The sequence below is a fragment of the Calypte anna genome, chromosome 2 (assembly GCF_003957555.1).
Source record: "Calypte anna isolate BGI_N300 chromosome 2, bCalAnn1_v1.p, whole genome shotgun sequence".
In the NCBI taxonomy this organism is placed as follows: domain Eukaryota; kingdom Metazoa; phylum Chordata; class Aves; order Apodiformes; family Trochilidae; genus Calypte; species Calypte anna.
Window position 1 is genome coordinate 30,681,008 of NC_044245.1, and position 22,383 is coordinate 30,703,390.

The following is a 22,383-nucleotide window of genomic DNA, read 5'->3' on the forward strand; positions in this document are numbered from 1 at the left end:
ATGGAGGTACCATAACCTTTCTGGGCAACTTGTTCTATTGCTTGGCCACCCTCACAGTAAAAGAGTAGATTCTTATGTTCAGGTGGAGCTGCTCCTATTTCAGTTTCTGCCTTTTGCCTCTTGAATGGCTGTAAGAGATGGCATTGCTTTTCCATACAGGGATTTACAACACAAGAGCTTCAATTACTTCTCTTTTCAACTAGAAGTAATCCTTTTTTGAACTCCATATAAAACTTTCTTCTCTTAAATTTGAGATTCAGTGGTGCTATTTTGTCTCCTATTGAAGGATTTCTGGTCTGCAGGAAAAAATTAAAAATGCTTTATTTTGTATAAGAACTGAGGAAAACCTCACAAACCTCATTTAGACTGAAAAGATGTTTCTGTATCTACTTTATGCACTACATAATCTAAAGATACAAACAAATATGGAAAGAATATTTACCAATTCATTCCCATGTACAAGAAGGTGTTGAATCTGAGTTTTTTACCCCTTCAGTAAGTGCTCATGGAGTCCCTGCTGGGGTTCATTGCTATTTCTTGCATGGCACTGGCTTTTCTTTGAGCCAACAAAATGTCAGATGGTTTTACCAGAGTAGTACCAGGCTGAAGCAGATATGCACTGCTTGTCAGCCAGGCTTCTCACCATTCTTGGAGCTCCAGACTGGCTGGGTCACTGTTGGTCTGCTTCAAGTCGAGACAGAAAGCTCCTCACTGTCAAATGAAGGGAAGAGTGATTTACACCATATTTTGCCTTAGGGAAAAACTGTTCATGTTTAGTTTTACATCTTTGTATAACAGAAACACCAGTGGAACTCTGCTGTAGATGGTCAGTCCCAAGCCCTGGAGTTAACTACCTGTGTTATGGTATTGTCTTGAGTGCTTGTGCTTGTCTTGGAAAGGTTGAGGGAGAAGTATAAAAGATACCTAACCACAATATAGCCAAACACACTAAACCAGCACACTACAGAGAGGAATACACTGCAACACCAAAGACAAGGCCTCAGTATGATATATATCTCTGTTCTTTGGAAATCAAATATACAGCTACTGTTTGTCACCATGAAAGAAAAGAAGTTAGTTTACTGTACAAATAGACTAACATATTTTCTTAGCTTTCATTAAAGATCCAGCTAAGTGGGTCTACCTGCAATGGATCTTCAGTGTAAGCTGAGATTGGGCAGACCTCTCTTTGTTTGTTGTCCAATCTGCAGAGATTTAAAAATATCTCTTTTCAGACTTTACTCTTTATCCTCAAATTTAACTAAAAGTAATCATATAATGGCTGAGACATGAATCCTTTTTCTAATGTTCATGTCTGTCAGTCAGTTTAATGTTCTGTCTACACAAAGGTGTCTGTATCCTAGTATAAATAAGGCTCTGTACAAGAATGCTTTGAATTTATGTGTGTTGGCTTCATTTTCAACATATTGCTCAGTGTTAGTCTTTCTATCTTTAAAGCAGATTTTTGCCTTTCTGTCTACTGTTATGAGCTCACTGTCTGGTATTTAAATATTGCTCAAATAAATGAACTCACGTTCCATTGCATTAGTGTACACTGTCTTCATGCAGAGTTTTAAAGTTGGAGAAAAGAAGCATTTTATCAATTGCACAAAATTTGCTGTTAATACTGTATGGTAACTAATTTTCATCTTTTGGTAAAATTGTATTAGATTACATGCTTTATCATCAACATGTTTTAAAAAAAGAAAGAAAAATTTCCACCTGAGTACTAAATTTCTTGTAAAGTTAAAATACATAAAAAGTGGTCACAGCACTGATGTGAATGTCTTGTGTGCTCATAGAGAACTCTAATAGGTAATTTAAACTCTGATAGCAGAAATTAACTAGCTGTAACAAAACAGGGCTTCCAAACAGTCTTCTCACAGCAAGGGAACAAAAAAGAGAAGCCTATACTGCAACTGTCATGTTGTCAAAAACAGCAGTGTTGATTTTTTTTCTCTCCCTGTATTGCCCCATGAAATCTACTCAGAGATAATCATCTTAATTATATTGATCTTTTGGGAAGGCTGATAAAGTTAGATGATAATGAGCTGTGAGCTGAGCAGGGGCAGCTGTAAGCCTTGCATGGACTTTTTCCAAATTCTCACAGATATTGAAAGAAAAAAATGCCAGCAGCATGATGCTCTCTCTCTAAAAATGCCTTCTCTGTATCTTTTGTCCTTTTGTTATCTGTACATTTCTCAGCATACCCATACATTGTTCCTTAAAGAATGCTGCAAGTGAATTCTTCACAGAATTCTTCTTTAAGTCATAGTTTGTGTGAAAAGGAAATGTTAAAAAAACTCTCAGAAGGAGAAGGATAATGAGTAGGGTTGTAGGTTTGTTTTTGAAGACTAACGAAGCCCATAAGGCCTTTTTTTTTGCTGTTATGTTTTATCTGTAGGCAATTTATATTCTACTTCCAGGAATGCCTGCCTAAATGGGACCATACATATTTGTTCTGTCTTTAGTTTTGGGGTTGGCTTTGTATTTTGGATGTTACTGGGTTGTTGGGGTTTTTTTTGGGGTTTTTTTGTTTGTTTGTTTTTCATGCGGATATTTAATGCAAAATAAGGCATGTTGAATGCCCCAGATTCTTTAAACAATGTCCAGAAGAACCACTTTTGAGGATGGACTCTGTTTGCCTTATGGTTTACTGTAGTCTGATAGAACTTTGGCCAGATTCATTAAAACTGCAGATGGATGCTTAGATTATGTTCAGGAGCAAATTATACGAAACAGCCTGGTAGTATTTGCTTATAAATTAATACCAGTGAAACAACATAGGTAGACAACTACACACAGGTACAGCACAAGTACACACACACACACTTTCATATTATTGCAAATAAACAGATTGCAAAGGCATCAATGTAATTCAGATAACTGCCCTGTTGTTCTTCCCTATTTACACCCATGTGAATGAGCAATTATTGTGTTTTGTGTGAGTAAAGACTGAGGCATTGACTTTAACTGCCTTAAGTAAAACTCAACTTTAATATTAAAATAAAGAAATATTCCAGCTTTTTTTCTTCCTTTCCCTCCTCTCTGAATATACAAGGCTTGCTTGGTCTTGCAGCAACACATATACACATAGTATCTGTTGGAGGTTTCTTGACAGTACAATTTTGGCTGATATACTTGGGCACAGATTATAATTTCTTGTATGTTAGTTAGTTTTCAGAAATTTGATTGCAAATATATAGCTGAATAGAAAAGCTTTCTTGAGTAACTGAAACAAAGAGTAAATTTGATGAAATAATGATGTTACTGCTGGTAAGTGAAATTTGATGTTATACATACCACTATGAGACACTACTTTTTGAATACACAATATGACTTTCTGAACAGAGCTATCTTTCTCTACTTTCCCTTCACCTTACCCACACTGGAAGTAGGGAAACCTAATTCTTTCATCTTTAGTGGCAAATAACTGCTTGTTCTTCACTGATTCTAGTGCTGTATTTTATGAAATATATATACTAGTCCAGAAAGCGTGTTAGACTTTTTGGAATCTATTTTACTTGTGAGTGTGGCAGGTTGCCAAACTTAATTTATAGTTTGAATAAATATGGGAAATTCATTGTAATTATTTTTTTACTCTTTGGAATTACGTGCATGTCTATGTGCCTGAATTTACCATTTAGTCCACACAGAAGGAAGGATCAATACTGATAATGTAAAATAGAAACCTTAAGCTACTTTTAGTTTGAAGCATATCAAGCTGGAGCAATATAAGATTACACAATTTAGATCAAGAATGGATCAGTGGTCTCTGCTTCCTTTCAGATGCAAATTCTAGACAGCAGAATTGATAACAATGGCTTTCTCATTCTGCCTTTTTCCTCCTCTTTAGATCATGTTGTGTGTGTGTATGTATGTATGTGCATGTGTGTATTTATGTAAGTTTATATGCCACTGTTCTCAAATATATTATTTCTGGCAGTGATTGGAAGAAAAAATGCTCAAGAGCTTCTAATAGATTTCAATCCAGTTTGCCTGCCGCTCGGTTTTGCACTGAGTCAAGTATTTTTTTAAGCTGATAATTGAAAACCTATCTTGTTCTTACAGAATGGTTTTGCTGTTGTAAGGCCCCCAGGCCATCATGCTGAAGAATCAACAGCCATGTAAGTACCAGGGAATATTGCCCATCTCGGAGCACTAAGGTTACTGGCAATCACCTGCGCTGTGCATGTCTCTGAAGAACTGTAATTGTTAGCAGATGACTGAAAAGGCTTTCTAGGTACTCCCAGAAGTAGATTTATGGCCTCAGAGATCGTATAGCATTTTTAAAAATGCTCTGAACATTATTTATAGCTGTTTTCCTGACTGATTTGCTTTCTTATTTCTGTTCTTCTCTATTCCACAGGGGATTCTGCTTTTTTAATTCGATTGCAATTACTGCCAAGTACTTGAGAGACAAGTTAAATGTAGGCAAGATATTGATTGTAGATCTGGTATGTATTCTTGGCAAGCATCTCACTTTCAGTGCATCTAGATAAAAGATAATGAATTTGTATTTGTATATCAGACTTTCCTGCTTTTAATACCTACAAGTAATAAAGGTGTGCATTTCCTCTGATTTTGTGAACTCATTAAAGCCAGGATGGCAGTGCTGAAGCCATAAACATCTATGTTTCACTTTAATGGTGTTAACTGCAATTTAATGAGAAGAAGGCACAGATCAGGGCAACTTTTATGGTCCTTAAATGAATTGATACTTCCACCGTTAAAATAACCCTACAGAACCCAAGTTTACTTTTCCCTACAGAATACGAACTTTAAATAGTCAGATGTGCTTTAAAGAATGTTGTTGCTTTGGTAACCAAATTGGCCACTTCCCCCAGCTAGCAATGATTTGACTTGTTGTGTAACTCTGATATTATTGAACAAATCAACAGGTCATTGCCTCTAAGAAGTTTCTGAGTCATGTATGCCAGCTTTTGATTGTTCCCGGAAGGAAAGCTACGTGATTAAAAATGCACTTCATTGGATTAGTTTTGTATTTTAATAGAAGGCTTTCTTACACAATACTTAACATGTTGAACAAACGGATTATTTAAAAGCAGATGACATTTGGCATGTTGTCTATATTACTTTCATGAATAATGAATTGGAGTTCTGCCTTGCACTTAAAGGATCAGCCCAATGCACAGCCCAAGGAAAGTTGAATGCTGATTTATGAGCACCATTTTTGTTTTCCTACAGTTCATGAGGAGGTGTAATAGGGTGTCTGACAAAGCATAGACAGGAAATGAACCCTGGCATCAAAACCTAACCTGTTACATCTGCACTTAATTAATTTTTGCAGGTGATAAAAGATTTAAAGACAAAATATGTTAAAGGGTTTTTGAAGTGCAGGGCTTAATAGTCTAAATCTTGTTCATATCTGCACTCATAATTAAATCTTATTGTGAAGTCATGGCCTTACCATCTAGCAGTTTTGTTCAGTTAAATAATGTGTACTGACTGTTGAAGAGAAGCAGAGAAGGAGAGTGTGGGAGAAAGAATGGCAAGTGAAAAATGAGTGATAGACTGGGCATGTGAATGGGCTACATATTCTTAGGATGTTTTTAAAATATTTCTAGGAGTGTTCTACTTATCACTTGCGAATGTAATAATACACTGCAAGAAACCAGTATTTTTGAAAATTTCACTTCCAGTGAATATTGCATCTGCTTGCTGACTTGAATATTACTGTTGAGTTTTACTTCTGTAAATGCAAGCCAAAAGTGAGCTCTATGGTGGGGTTTTTTGTTTGCTTGTTTTTTGTTTTTTGTTTTTTGTTTTTCAATAAGAAAAATCTATTCAAAGTTTGCATTCTGTGAATGTTTTTAAGGCTTTTTGACTGTGTTACATCCTGAAGAATTAAGTACTGAAGCACTCATGAATTCAGTTTCAATTTAGCAAGGCAAGGTTAAATGTGCAAATCATTACCTGTGCAAATCATTACCTGTGAAGCTGCCTATCCTTATCCGTAAATGTAGACAGAGAATGTTCAGCCTCTCTATCCCATTGGCCAGAATACCCCAGCTGGTTAAAAAGGGAGAAATACATGACTTACACAAATTACTTAATTCCTGGAGCAGTTGCAGTCCAGTCCAAAGTCAGCTCCACGGTCAGTTCAATGGTGTGCAAAAAATTCATATCAAAAGTTTCTTATGCATGCAAACTATGGATAAATCACAATTCAGACTGACTGAATGAACAAGTTACTAGTGATGTCTCTCTGTCCACTAACAGAGCATTTTGGGCATCTGAAAAAAAGAATGGAATTACAGATGTTAAACTTTAAATCAACCTTTAAGGCTGTATTTTGATAGTGACTAGCACAGCAGGACCCCATGCTGGTTGGCAGCTATACATGTTACTACAATGTTAATGTTAAAAAGTAATATTCAGTCCCACACATTGAACTGTACTCCAGTTACAAATTAAGTGTTCATAGCTGCTGCATGTGTTCATAAATAAATTCTTATCTATTTAATTTTTAATCTTTCCTTCATTTTTTTCTGCACTAAAATAAAAGACCTCTCTGTCAGTTTTTCTTTGCTCATTTCATCATTTGAATAAATCTCCATTCTGAACAGACTTATGGATCCTGAATACATTTGATCTACTTACGACAGAATATGAACACATTTCCCACATGGGAACATCCACAATCTTAAACAACATATTCCTTTGTCTAATCAGAGAAGCTACTGCTCTTCAAAACAGAGCAACCTTTGGTGGAATTAAACAGGAAAGCTAGCTTTGATATCTGAATAATAATTTAAAAAAGCAGTCTGTATACCCACTTAATATTTTTTTTCTTATTTGAAAACTGTAACAGCTATATCTAAACCCCCAAATATACTTGGAAAAGAAAGACTAATTAAAACCACAAAATTAAGTCCCATTATAGTCTTTATTGACATGCTTATTTGGCCAACGGAGCTTCTCAGGTTGTTGTTGAAATCCTAGTTCCAATGTCATCCATGCTTACATGTATGTCAACATGATTGGGTCTATTTTGGAGTAAACCAATTAATTCTATCACAGGTTAAGACTGGATGGGATTCTGGGTTAGTCTGCCTTCCAGATTTTGCTTCATTTGCCAGTCAGAGCCCTCTAACACTATTCTGGCTGCCATCACATCTCCAACACCCTCACACCATGGTGTGCCCCCTTGCACCTCCACATGTGTTACATTTAACTTTGGCGTTAAGTCACAGTTGGGCTGTTACTTCGTCCTCATGTTGTTTCAACTGAGAAAAGTAACCATTATAATATTACCCTGTAGAGGCCCCAGAGGAGGTCCAAGTCAAGCACAATGCAGTACAAGTAAGAGTCAACCTATGTTGAGCGTCCTGAAGAACGTGTGTGAAAGTCATGGGCTACATCAGCTGACAAAAGTATAAGGAATGGGCAGGGCTTGCTGTGCCACTGGCAATGTACAACTAACACAAACTTTCCTGAGTTCAGGCATCCTGAGGAAAATGTGACTATTGTTTCTCTGGTATCAAATTTGGTTCAAACCTCATAGAGTCTGTAAAATAAATACAGTCTGGGTGATAGTGTTGCCATTCAGAAGACTTTGCCCTCCTTCTGAATTCTGTCTTTACTTCAGAAGTTTCAAAGTGATGGATTAAAGGAGGAGAGTCAATAATAACTGTAATTTTTCAGCTTCTTAAAAATGCCACTGGAGAAACATACAACACCCCCTCCATTTTCTTTTACTGAAAGACAAATGGGTTTTCCATTTTCACTTGCAAAATTTCTAGTATGCCTAACCACATAATACAATTGGAGAACTGTGAAAACAAAACTAAAAGAGGAAAAGTCCACATCACCAGCCTTTGTAAGAAAGATACACTGTCACCAATTTTTTTCCCAGGATTTTATTTAATGGCAGAATTTCTTTTAACTGGCGTTACATAGTGTTTGAAATATGGAGAATGGCCAGGGTCACTCCTTGATTATGGAAGGCACCATCCTATCTGCCAGATGATTTAATAGCTAATGAGATCATATTCCTATGTCTTCAACTGTTGCCGTCATGATTTTGCAAAAATGAAGTATGAAGTCCTTTCTGCATCTGGCATCTCTTTTGATGTGGATCTAGCTGCTGAGGGACTGCTAACTGAACTGAATGTTTCAAGGAAGCCAATTTACTCAGCTGGTCACAGAGCCTTTGACCTCAATAGTGGAACTTGGCAAATCAATGAATACACTTATGTTTAGTGTTCTGTCAAGTATTGTGAAAAAGATCTGTAAACCATAGATCCTTCTGCAAAATACTAGTTTGTAGTTTAAACATTAGTCTTTCTTCAGAGGCCAATGAGGCTAGTTAATTAAGCCTGAGGGGTTATGAACTGTTGGCAGTTAATAAGTCATAAAATTCCTCCATAAAACAGGATGCTAGATTCCATCACTGAGGCAAGGAGTACAAAGAGCCGGTGTATAAATATCTAATTGTACAAAAGGACTGGGATTTCTCAATGACTGCTCATCTGGAGTCTCCAGGGCATGCTCGCTATGGTTTCCTGATTTTTAGAAGCCAGTTTAAAAAATGAGTGCATTAAAGAGTAATTTGCCTGAAAGTTCAGGAAGTATGGGGTGGTGAAGGGTGGGGGAAAGGCAAAGACAAAAGGAGGGCAAGGGAGAGGGAGAGAAGGAGAGAGAGAGAGGGGGGGTGGTAAAAGAAAGCAGAGCTGAGCTCTCTGCACTGGCTTGGACATTATTACATTTGTCATCTGTTTTCTTTCTCCTTTAGGATGTTCACCATGGCAACGGTACACAGCAGGCTTTTTATGCTGACCCCAGCATCCTGTATGTTTCCCTCCATCGCTATGATGAAGGCAACTTCTTCCCCGGCAGTGGAGCCCCAAATGAGGTTAGGTTTATTTCTTTAGAGCCCCATTTTTATTTGTATCTTTCAGGTAATTGCGTTGCATGATTACCCCTAATTTTCTTGTCCTTCTCTGGTTCTTTAAATTACACCAGATTACCAAATTGTCCACTGGGAGCTAGGGACCAGTGGAGAACAAGTGCATAACCCAGAGCAGTCCTTGTCAAACAAGGCTGGGCTGACCTGACATGTTGTTTGATGTTTGTTTCTAAAGCACACAAGAATTTTTCTTTTTTGTTTTTTTTTAAATCACCCTCCCCCCCTCTCTCTCATTTCTTCCTCCTCTCTCCTCATTTTCACTCCTTTTGGCATTTTACTCCTATTTTCCAGGTTGGGAGTGGACCTGGTGAAGGATATAATATAAATATTGCTTGGACAGGTGGCTTAGATCCTCCTATGGGTGATGTTGAGTATCTCGCAGCATTCAGGTTGGTACCTTTTTGTTTTAAAGTTATGAAAACTGGTTGTAGAACATAAGCACATGAATAAGTAATGCAGTCTTGAATGACAAGGAAATGACCTGTGGTGAAACTAACTTAATCCCAGTATTCCAGTGTATGAAAGCTTAGTAAGTAATAAAAATGGATAATTTAATCATTGCAATGACCCACTCAGAAGTGACAAAAAAAAAAAAAAAGCATCTAATGATTGAACCAGTCAATCATTTTATCAATAGATTTTTTTCAATGGATAAAGAAGTGTTTACTTCATGTTTACTTCAGTGTTTATGTTCATGTTGATTGTTGTTACATGCAAGTAGAGCAGATAGAAATTAATGTGAGTTATGGTCTAAATCCAGAGTTCCTCATTCACTTAAAAGTCTCATCATGATGCTCACAGATTTCACCAATTATTTTTTTCTATGACTTGGAGTAAAGTGTTATTTACTTAGAAGTAAATAATTGTGAAATGCTACAGTAAGAATGATGGGAAAGTTGCATGCTGTATTTCTCTTTGTTTTAGCAGCTCATTTTAAATGAAATTTTGTTCTTTCATAGGTGATGCATCATTAGCTTTAGTCTTATTCTCATGGGACCAGAGGATATAAACCAGTTTCAAACATGGTGTTTTAGACTTTCAGTAGTCCTGTCTTACATACATCATTTCCTTTTGCTGTAATGCCATCCAATGGAAAGGTTTAGTGGGCACTCACCTTTCAAGATTGAGCAAACACGACCTGTTTGAAAAGGGTCTTCATTTAGTAGAATATGCAAGAAAAGCAATGAGACAGCTAGTACACATCTCCAATCACTTTCAAGACTTTTAGTCTGAAGTAGTGTATTTGCCCTCTACAAATTTGAGACACAAATAGAACACATCTACTGTGTTCTACTGAAAATATATCACCAAAATATATTTTTTAATTCTTTTTTCTGCTGAAGCACTTCAGCAGAGTCCATGGAATAATGTGCAGAGGATCATCACAGACCTGAATTCAAAGTCTAAGCCCCAGGCACAGAAATGGCCTTACATATCACAGCATGGTAGCATTATTGTTGTGGAAAAGGTTTTATTTACAACACTTGCCAGTATTTAAAGAGTCTAAACAAATAGTCAGTGCAAAGTTTCAAATTTTCTATACCTCAGAATTGCCTCAAGCTCTTTCCAAGGTTTGTCTTATTCTTTGATGAGATTTTATAGAAGACAGGTGATTAGATGTTTCAAATAATTGGTATTAGTGTCTGTTAACAATATATCTGGTATGACCAGCCCTGAATTCTTGGTTTGGATCCAACCTGTCTCAGTAATTATATGAGTAATATGGCCATCTACCACTGGAGAAAATTATGGTCCCAGGTAATTGTGACCCCTGCTATCCTGAAAACAAATACTTGGGCTTAATAATGCCTTTTCAATTATGTACTTCACAGTTCTAGTTTAAGCAACACTAGTGAATAGTTTGGAACAGCTAATATTGCTGTTTTACCTATTGCTCTGCTTCAGACCTAGAGCACATTCAATCTCTCTGCCTGTGCAAAGCAGCACTATTCAGAAAAATAAGATTCATATAAGCTACTACACTGCAGACATACCCTAAATAATTCCTTAATTTTATATATATATATATACTTGAATATATATAAAATCAAGGTAAAGTTTAGAATCTCCCTTAAAAGAATTGTTGATAGTACAAAATTTATTGCTGCAATTTCAAATGAATTTTACTTTGTGATTAAAATTGTAATTAACATGAAGGGTATACATTATGCTAGTTAATTGTTTTGGGGTTATTTTTTCTGAGAAATATAGTGCTTATGAAAATTGTTGCTGCTGTTTTCCTTTTCTCCAAAAGAGTAGGAGCAACAGGAGAGAGTTTATGAATTGTTCAACCCCAGGTGAAGGCAAGAGAGGATGTTGGTGAAGGTCTTCCCCCCAAAAAACAAGGTGTGAAAAAATTTGCAGACAGGTGGAGCCTTTTTGGAGAGAAGCTGAGGCTTTATGCTTTCTGGCTGCTTCCAAAGCCTAGTCCTTTGAGTTCTTAGGAACTAAGAAATTTGCATTAAAGTCATCTAAAGCTCCATAGGGGGTACACATAACCTTCACTTTCTCACCAGCAGAGCCCTAGTTTCTTCCTAGAATTGCACCAAGTGCATATTTTAAGTGTCAACAACCATGACACTAGGTAGCTTGTTACTGCTTGATTGACTGTCAAATTTCACAGCAGAGGTCCTTCTGAATGATAATGTCCCCAGAAACTGAGTCCAAGGCTTTTTTCTGCCTCTAGAGTTTTGCCCATAATAGAGTTTTGCCCATAATCAGATACTATATATGATGATGTAGTGATATCAGGCATATTCTCTGAATGAGATTGCACCTCAATCTTTCTCCAAACTGTCTGACGAAAATGTTACTACTTCTTCAGGAAAAAGTGACTTCCATGTGTAAAAATGCAGAAAAGCTGAATATGAGTTGGAGGCATAACACAGAATAATCATGTCAAAGGCATTTTGACTGAGTGGCTCCCATGGGACTTAAGTGGGAAACAGGAAAAAATACAGTTGTGGTTTGTGTCTGCCATTTTGATTTCAGTGCCACATGAGGAGTCTCTATTGTATTTTTAAAACTGACTCTTTCTACTGCAAAATCTAATTTAAATGGCTATAGCAAGTTTAAAGAGGAAGATGTGTAGAAAGAATGTGTTCCCCTTCCATTTCTTTTCCAGTTCTACTAAGAAAACATGTATGCTCATACTAACTACAAGGAGCTAGTAGGAAATATTTGAGAGCTTTCTGCAGAATGAAAAAGAGGACCAGTTATCAAATTATTATACATATTAATTTTGCAGGAAATGTTTTGTTTGATGGATGTTCATCATTAAGCAACTGATCTAGCTACAAAATTCCTTGAAATAATATCTTTTTTTTTCTCAGGGTTAGGCATCTCTTCCCCTACAATAAGAAAAAAGCACAGCTCTTTTCCATTTTCCAAATCACAGCTCTTTTCCAGAACTCCATTGAGTTTTGTTTTATTATTTGCTTGCCTGTATTCAGTTTGAATTTGCTTTAGTTTCTTTGAAAGCAGGAGAAGGTGGTGGCTATTTTCAAAGATGATGATCCTACATTCCAGCTTATGAGGATATAATCTGCTCTCTTCTGCAATGGTCAGCTACTAATGTTCAAATAATTATTTTCATAAGCTCCACATTTTACCAGATGTTCTCAGTAGAGGAAGCAGCAGACAGAGGCTCAAGTCTGTGCTGTACATGCACACATGTATTTGTATGTGCTTGGAGTTTACAGAGGACAGGAGAGATGTGTTTCTGTAGAGCAGAACATAGAAGACGCAGGAGGCAGTGGAAACAAAAATGTGAGTGTTCAGAAAAAGGAGAGAAAAGCAAGAGACAGAAGGAAACTGGGGTGTGTCTTCCAGCTGCTTTTCACTGCTTTCATTCAACAAAGGAGCTGTAAATTTAGCTTAACCAGCTAGTATGCTCTGGCTGCTTTGCTCTACTCCAGAGTAGCATAAAACAGCCGCAGCATATCAATGAACTTGTCCATAAAAGCTTACAAAAAAATGAAAGCATTGTGTGCATGGATTTCATGGAATGATTAGAAATACCTCATGCTAATATTATCTTTGACAAAAACTTTTAGCAGTCATTTGTATGATTTTAATTTAAGAAGGTAAGCAAATTCAAAAGACATAGGTGATATTAAGACAGAGCTGAAGATGAACTACATCAATAATTTAATTTAAAATGCACCACAACATTTTTAATTAACCCAAAATAATAGTTTTAAGCAAAGAATTTAAAATTAAAATAACTAAAATCATACTTGAAACCAAACAGGATGAAGTGTAAAAATGAAAGAAAATGAAGGTGCGCAGAAAATCTTTACTCTGTTTTACAGTTCCCAGTGATTGTTTTTGAGAAAATAAATGTTTAAAACTCTCTGTATTCTCATCTCTTATAAAAAATACTAAGAAATATTCGTTTTTGTCTTGTGGTCTCACGGAGCATAGTGGGACTGATGGATTGCATTGATGTATATGCCTTTTTTTTTTTTTTTTTTTTCTGATCTGATGACATTTTATTTTGACATTTCAAATGAAAAACTTTGTAAATGTATTTTCATTGTTTCCTAAGCACATTTTTCATGTTAATTCTGTTTCAGCATATTATCCTATTATCCTTTTTGTCTTTTCACACTGAAGTTTCATCCATAAACCATAACAAGAAAGAAAACGTATTCCTGTTTTCCTTATGCTTTGTCATCTAAGTATACACAGATAGAATATACTTATATATCTTGATGGAATTGTCCTGTAAAATTTACTTTTATAACTTTTAGTTCACTGAGAAATTGGACATAAAAGCTTTAATAAGTTTTGTGTACCTTGTTTGTGTTATGTTTCATGGTCTTAACTATGTGCATCTGAAAAACAAGAATTCTTTGCTTTAGATCAAATCACGTCTTCCACTTCTGTTAAACATCCATTTGTCTATGTCCTCCATGTGTAGATGAAGTACACATTCTTATCCACAGTTATTATTTTTAATACATTGACATTATCTGTCATGTCCTTCCCTATTTAATTCTCTCAAAATACAGTATCTGTGTTCTTTTTTAATGTATAAATTTATCCAGTTGCCAAATCACTTTAATTGTTCATCTCTGAAGCTCTGCTGCTTTCTAGAAATGAGCTAAATGCACCACATGAGGGCGAACCATCGATTTATATTAATTTTAATATTATGGTTTTCCTTGACATCACTGTTTTGCAATATTGTAGAATTCTCTGACTGAGCAAAAACTTTAGTTTCTGGTAAACAAAACAAGAGAATGTAGGAGACAAAAATCAGTATTTTTTTATTGCTACACCTAACTATTTACAATGAGACATAGAGCAATGGTATGTTGTGATGATGTTTAATGAATTCCACTAAGAACAGCTTCTGAGAAAAAGAGTTATTTTAATCAGTAACTATAAATAGCCATAACTTAATGCTATTTACTTTTTTTTATGGCTGCAATATCCAGAGGCTGTGGCTGAGGCTATGTTATGCTAGAATGGGTCTAAAAAAATATAGTAAGACTCAGTTTCTGATTCAAATATGAAGAAATAGAAAGATAAAAGTGTGGGAAAGGAAATAAAAAAGACGAGCTTACTGCTCAGGCTCATGAGTCAATAAAAGAACTAGAGGTAGGCAAAACTGACATCTTCAGAACTTTAATCTATTGTGCTACCAGTGAGCTCCATTTCCAAGAGCCTCAGAACAGCAAAATGCCATGTTTATCTTTCTTAAGTGAAATAAATTACTTATTTCTCAATATTTTGTTTTACAATAACTGGTAAAGATTATCCCAGCTATTGTTACTTCTCTTGTCTGTTTGCTGACAGCAATGTGTTTAGCATTTCATTGCATAGAGAAGAAGGCAGAATTTCTGAGTTACATGTATGAGAGGCAAATTAACTATTTACCCATCTATAGATGGACATTCTTGAGAGTGATAATTATCTGCAACCCATCTGCACTGTCAAGGTCATGAAGTAAAATGAAGTTGAAGTAAAATATTTTACATTAGATATCTCTCTATGAAGTAAAATATAGTTGAACATAACACAGCCATGGGAGTTCTGGGAACAGAACAACAAACAGTGGTTTCTGTATGGATTTATATAGTTTGCTATCAGTCACCCACAGCACTCTGTGCAGTCGTTAGTTACAGCTTTCATTAGTTTTTTATTTCTGATTTAGTACCTTTCTTCCATGTGTCTTTAAAAGATGAGCACTTCAATCAGAGAAGTCTTTCTTTTTCCTTCTGCCATAGAAAAATAACTTTGGAGGATTCAAAGCACACCAAACAGCTATATACATTAGGCTTAAGAGTATCTGAGCCTTTTGAAGAAGTTTGAAGAAGGCAGATGTTTGCTTTGAAAAATGTTTTTAAATCTGCTTGGAATATAAGTTTTATATGTAAATATTAAAGAGTCCTGAGGATTTGTGGCTTTTGGAATTTTTTTTTTTTTGAGCGTGGTGTCGGTTTTGTAGTAATGGTAAATTTCGTGCTTTTTTCTTGTTTCTTGACAAATGTTCTGAGCATTCAGATGTTCAGTATTGTGAGGGTAGGGACAGAGACCTTAAGAGAGGGAATAGCAGAGTTAAAAGCATTTGAAGAACTGGTATAAACAGCTTTTCAACATTTTGTTATACTTCAAAGTTCACCATAAAACTTCAACTGGCAACACTGTTTATAACCTGAGACCTCTTGTTCTTTGTACTTGTTTATTTTTATTTGGAAAAAGCTAACTTCTTCCATCAAGCTACCTTAAATTTTCACCTTTACTGTACCAGGATTTTAAAACTGTATATGGTGCTCCTTTCATTCACTGGACCTACAGAAATGAAACCTTTCATTACGGACATTAATTAGTGTTGGTTTACTTTTCTACAGATGCACAGTTTCTTTTATTGACATGGCAGAGTAGGGGGTGGAGGAAAAAGGACAATAAAATATGGCACGTGTCAGTTTTATGTGGCTCAGGTTAAAAACTATTTGATTAAAAACCTAAGCTATATATAGTCTGTAGTTTCAAAGTACTGAAAAGTACCTGAACTCTTTTCCAATATGAGTGTTTGCCAATTTTTGTTAAGCCAGAAAGATGAAAGAATAGAGGTGTATGGGTAAAGAATTGCCATATTGTCAAATACTTTGATGGAAAGGTGAGAAATATCACCAGAAACATCCTGGAATAAATTAAACAGCAGCAAGAGCACAGAAGACACTTTATCCTAAAAGTCAAAATATCTGTGGCATTTAGATGGAGATAAATTTCAGGTCTGAATTAGAAGTCCTGCAGCAACACTGAGCGATTGTATAGATGTCCAGCCCCAATTTAAATTTTGTTGCTTTATAATAACTTTTGAGAACTACAGTGTAGCCTGTAAAAAATATGCACATGTTCTCTGCTGGAACAGCTCCAGACTGTAACAGAACCACTAGATTGCACCCTGGTGCTTTATGTATTGTTTAATTGTTTTCCTTTGGTGGATATTTTTATTAAAAGCCCATTATCCAGAATCAGACAGAAGTGTTGTTTCAAGAACAGCAGAAACAGAGGCCTTTCAGCTACATAGTTCTTACTCATGCTTTCTTTAGCCAGCTTAGCTAATGAGACCTCCACTATTCTTCTTTTAATACTTAAAGAAGAAAAAGAAATGAGAGATTTTATTTTCCTCCTTTCAAACATGAGGATTTGCAGGGCTGCAAAGAAGTATTGTGAGGTTCTGTGTGTGCTCACACACCTGTAAGATTGTGTGGGTACCTCTAGGGCATGCCTGTGCTTATAGATTTTCTCATGCTTTTACACCAGTAACTCCTTGAAGATATTTTTTAATGCTAATGATTTTGTGTAGCTGTGCTACACTTTGCCCATAAAGTAATTAAATGAAGGGAGCAAGTCTTTTTAAAAGAAAATATTTTCTGGAAAATAAAGCAGGAATAATTCTGAAGAGAAATGGAAAAATCTGACCAAAAGTAAGACTTTGAAATCCTGAATTGCACTGAATAGCACTGTGCTCAGTGCTGCCAGATCTTATGAGGTTTCTTGTTAGTGGATGTTTTTGGAGCTCAAATTCTGAGTGTTTTATTACTTCTTAAAGTCAGTTTTTAGTCTTTTGAAGAGATGTTTGAAACTATGAAATGTAAATGTCTCAAAAATAGATATCTAATGTAAAAGTTCAGGGAGGTCTATGACTCATGATTAGCAGTACTGCAGTAATCCCATTAAATCAGTGAAGCGTCTTGAAGAATACAGTGTCACTTAGTATGAAAGAATCCATCAAACTCCTAAACATGAATTTTTGCTTATAGATAGGACAAGAAAAATGTGATATGTTTGTATATTTTTTTAATGAAAAGTGGGGGTTTTGTCCTGTGATCACATGTACTAGGGTCAGGATTTAAAAGCAAATTGATCATTTGTGTTATTAGCTAGTGCAGGTCACAGCTTTGCATGCCACCATAATTCATGGCTAAGATGTAGTGGTGTTACTTACATGAAATAGTTCCTTCTTGCAAAAGTTATTAAACTCTGTGAAAGCAGAAGCTCTTCACCAGGTAAATGTGGCAGGAACTTATCTTTGATGCTGTGCCTGTATTTGACCTGATTAAGCAATCAAATCTTTAAAATTATATACAAGCACTTTCATGGTTTTGTTATGACTTGAAATAAAATAAACTTTTAAAGTACTTCATTAGCTAATTCATGTGTTTACCTACCACAAGCATTCTAGTCACATTTATATGAGGTGCTAAAATAAAGTTACCAAAATTATTAATTTATAAAAAAATTAATGAAAAAGGAGACCAAACAAATTATGGCACAGTATGAACCAGACTGAATACACCTATCCTTGAGATGCATTTTTCCTATGTCATGCATAGGAGTGTGCGTGCATATTAGATGATATAAGGTGGAGGGATGAAGGGAGGATGCAGCGTATTTGGTCTTTTCTCCCTCTCAGTAAATTGTCTCATCTCTGCTACTTTCTCCCTCCTGTGCAGGGTGTGCATTACTAAGTAGAGATGACTAAAGACATCAGTTCCAGTAAGTAGCAACTGTCCGTGGTTTTGACATGTGATCTTCTTCTACACTGGAACAAAACCAAAGCTATTTGAAAGTTTCCAAGAAAACAACTAAGTCTGTGTTTCAAACCCTTTCGTGACAACATTCATCTCTAGCCTCATGGGGAGGACATCAGTTTAGGAAGCAAAAAACACTTAAATGAAAAATCCCATCACTGAATGATTGAAAACATTGTCTTGTCTCCCATTCTTACAAATCAGGGGCTTGAACCTGACCTCATCACATCTGAAGTTAATGCTTTTCCTGCCTGACTATTCCTCCCCCACACACTTTTAAAAAGAAGTCTCCCTCTGAAAAATATCAGTGATGCACTTCTACAAAGAGATTATATTTTAGTAAAAGAGTACATTTCCAAGAAAGTCACAGTTCTAATCCTGCATTATTAGGCTCATGGGAAAATGAGGACTAATTACCTCCCTATCCAAGCTAATGCTCCTACCTCTCCAATCAAGATGTTTAGAGTTTAAGAAAGTATCTCTAAACTTGTTAAACTGGAGTGCTTCAATTTCAGTGTCACAGGGACTTCTCAATCCCCACACTTTATTAACATCTGCTTCACTGCCTGTGTGATGAACTCTCTATGGGAACTGATTCCCCTTGGATGAGAAAATGTCAGTTCATTAACTGTTCATTTACCTCATGTTGTCTTACAAAGAAAAAGCAAAAGGCTGACTATATTTTTCATTATATTTCTTGTTAGATGCTGCAAGCAAAGCTAGCAAAAGAAATTCAGAGTAAAATGCAGCATAAAGACCCTGTAATTTCCAACTGGTTGAGAAGACAGGTATTTTATTCTCACTCTATCACCAGATGGGACACATCTAAGAAGCATTAACTTCTCCTGAAAGAGAAAACATGCAGTGGATGAGCATTCTTGAGTTTATTTTGACTTGCTCTGTGTCAGGCTCAGTTATTGGCCCAGTAAAAATTCACTGAACAAACCTAGAAACTTTTGTATTGCCTTTTGGATCTTGCAAAGCAAATTTGAGGACTTCAGAGTATTGGAAATACATTTCTATGTTACCAAACGGAACAGTAGAAGCTTTTCCGTATTGAAAATGCTCCTTTGAGCATTTCACCACAATTTTCCTTTTACATCTCTGTACGGGAGTCATAATTTTACCACTCACTAAATTCTTCACAGTGGTCTTAACTCCACCTTTCCTACTACAGCTCTGTCCTATGCCTCTGATCAAAAAGTTGCTCCCCTTCTGTTCTTGAACTCTTGTGTTTGGCAGCAGGGCCTTGGTGGTTTTTATCTCCTGATCTACCTGGGACACAATCTTTTCCCTTATTCATGCTGTTTAGCTGTCTCTGTATCATCCTCTCTCCTTTCTCCCTCTCTGTCCCCAAGACCAGTGAGTGTACAGATTGGTCTCTCCTTCCTGGTTCAGTTCTATGCTTTCCTTTCCTCTGAAACCATTCTCAGCATAAAACCTTCCTAGCTCAAAGCTAAGAGTTTCTATTTTACCTTCATTTTCCTTACCCTGTCTGTCATCCACTTTTATTGACCTTGTTGATCTTTGTCTTGAAAATTCATCCTTCCCCGGCTTGCATGCTTGGTAGTCCCTGGCCTCCACCCCACATTTCAAGTAGCTACTTTAAACTGTCTTGTGGAAGAATCAACACTTTCCTCTTTGAACTTTCTTCAGTAATTCAATGGCATTCTGCTTTTGGTCATGTCTGTGTAGAGAGTAGTCCATTCACAATAAAAATGCAATTATTATTTGTCATCCAGTTATTTCTCTGTTCTATCTCCTCTGTGCAGCATGAAAATTCATTGTAACTTTATAATATACTAATTAAGGAAATCTGCCTTTAGTGCAAGCTGAACCTTACCAAAATTTTTCCCCCGAGCCATTCCTAGTGCCACTCTTTAAAGGCAAAATCATCTTGCTGTCTGTCACTCGGACGAGTTTTTGTCTTACCTTTGACCCTCTCTGTTGGAAGTCACAACCCAGCAATGTCTAAATTTTGTGAATTCTTTCTGCAGCATGTATGTGAAATACAGAATTTAATACCAGCCAAATTGATTTCTGTCTTTTTATTTTTTTTCTTATTGAAATATCATTTTTCTGAATGCCCCTATGACTGTAATTTTCCAGATCATTATACTAGGTACAGGTCTTCTGATTTTTCTGGTGATAGTGTTCATATTTATAGGGTATTCATTTAAATAGTTACAAAAATAGTGCAGTAGCCTTCTTGAAATCTTTTATTACATTTCTGTTTTGCTATATTGCCTCCCACAAAACTGGACAGTAGCTAAATTCCTAAACTGCTAAGACTACAGATAAGCAAAGCTGTTCAATTTGCCTGTAGTTCCCCAAGTACCCACTGGGTGTATAGGCAGGAACCCTTTTCATTCCTTCTTTGTAGCGTATATAATAGTGGTTTTGTTCATGACAGTATCTCCAATGCACTGTACTTATATAAACGTGTTTGTTAATATGAGGAACCCTTTTCATTCCTTCTTTGTAGCGTATATAATAGTGGTTTTGTTCATGACAGTATCTCCAATGCACTGTACTTATATAAATGTGTTTGTTAATATGAGTAGGATTTATAATATAATAGTAAGATAATAGCAAGATGTAAGGAGCTAATCTGGGAGATGGTTTTGTATGTACTGCCTGATAAAGCTGCTAGATTTGAATAAAAAAGGGAAGTGAACTGTTCGTCTCCTCATAATGTTACATTAGAGGTACACTGCCCCGGCACTGGTGACAGTGGCTCCATGTGAGACATGGGGTTGTGAGAGCTGTAGGGGTGGCTGGGACCCAGGCTCGAACCAGGTCTTCTGATCTGACACAAAGAGAGGGTGTCTTGCTAGGGTTTGAAAGAAGGAGGTGGGGGGATCTTTGCCTACGTGAAAGACATGGAGTTCTTTGTCTTTTTTGCAAATTTTGGTGATCAGAATTTATATGAAACATGGTGACACACAGCAGTGTTTTGGAATTTTTTGTCAACTGAAATCTATGGGCATGCTATTGTTAGGGTTCCTTCTTCAAACAGATTTTGTGTGTGATCCTTCCTCTGTCCATCCATCTCAGGAGCACAGCTATTGCTCAGTATCACTCCAGCAGTCTGTGATCTCATTAAGCCCATGGATATACAGATCTTGTTGACATCTGAGGAAACATGATGATTATCAACAAAATGTAGGGCCTGTTGTACACTGTATCACTTCAAACACAATAAGGTTATTAAGGCTTAATTACCTATGAATCAGTATACATGTTTTGCAAGCTTGTAGAATGTCACTTGCAGCAATTAAGCAAGATATGAGTTTCCTAAGTTTCTAGTATAGTTTTATTTCCAACAGTATTCTTTGACAAACTAAATAAATTACTGCGTGTATTGGACCTCTGAGGCTTGGGGCAAAGAATGGAAAAATTATTTACAAAAGCCTGAAAATATTTAATCACTAGAGGCAGGGGGCAACTGTGTTTTAATTAGCAGTTCCTCAGGCCATTGGCTGGCTGGAGGCTTTCTCAAACAACCACACAAACCCACTGAATAGCTTTTTGCCAGCCTTAGGGTCAGGCCTGAGATGAAACAGATAAGATAATTGGCTCTAATGAAATCCAGAAGGCCTTGGCTTTCTTGTTTGAGCTTGGATTTGAAAAGTGCGTGTGGAAGTGAGGCTTAATTCAAACCAGTCCTGAACTAGGCCCGTTTTTCAGTGACTTTGATATTGTTTGAAGTTCTGAAAGTGTTCGCCACACCACTAGCCTGCTGGGCTGGGCCTCCCCGGTCACCTTAATTACTGAGCTTTATTGCTGACTTTACTACACAGGAAAGGAGCCATTATATGTTCCATCAACATCAGCTCTCCTCAGATTGGAGGAAAGGGCAGGGTGAAAGGCCACTGTAGGAAGGCAAAAACTTCACTTTGAGGTAGTCAGATCATTTACCCGTGTTAAATTTCACTGTGCTATGTGTGTACATTCCTCACAACACAGAAGCCCAATTTCCATATTTTTTTTTTAGCAAGTGATTACTTTTCAAAACATTTTGTTTGTGTCTGATTAGCAGAAGGGAACACTTATTCTTAGAGGTGGAAAACAGGCAAATTGTAACAAACGCCTAATTAATCATCACAGGGGAAAGAAATCTAGTTAAAATCTGTAATAAAGAGAAATTGTTCTTAATGCTTCTTTGAAGTGGGAGTAAGTGAGGAAACCCCTATGGTGTGTTTGCAGACATGACACCTTTCAGAACTGGCTCCTTACAGCCAGGTTCTTACTGATATCTTGAGGGTAACTGGTAACATGCTCTCCAAAACCAGAAAGGCCCCTGTAAAATACTGTAAGAGCAAGCAACAACTGAGATATTTTCGCAATGACAGTTGTGAGCTCTTCTTTTCAGGATAATTACTTTCAGAGTCTGGTCCT

At 36.4% G+C, this 22,383-nt stretch overlaps 1 protein-coding gene across 1 annotated transcript in view; it reads left to right on the top strand.

Moving 5' to 3' along the window:
- The window catches only part of HDAC9 (histone deacetylase 9), a 453,995-nt gene that overhangs the window by 354,362 nt on the left and 77,250 nt on the right, over positions 1-22,383 (top strand). Inside the window, exons 19-22 of the mRNA XM_030444746.1 lie at positions 4,072-4,127; positions 4,370-4,457; positions 8,759-8,878; positions 9,224-9,321. Coding sequence (XP_030300606.1) covers positions 4,072-4,127; positions 4,370-4,457; positions 8,759-8,878; positions 9,224-9,321 — 362 coding nt within the window. The remainder of the gene's footprint in view (positions 1-4,071; positions 4,128-4,369; positions 4,458-8,758; positions 8,879-9,223; positions 9,322-22,383) is intronic.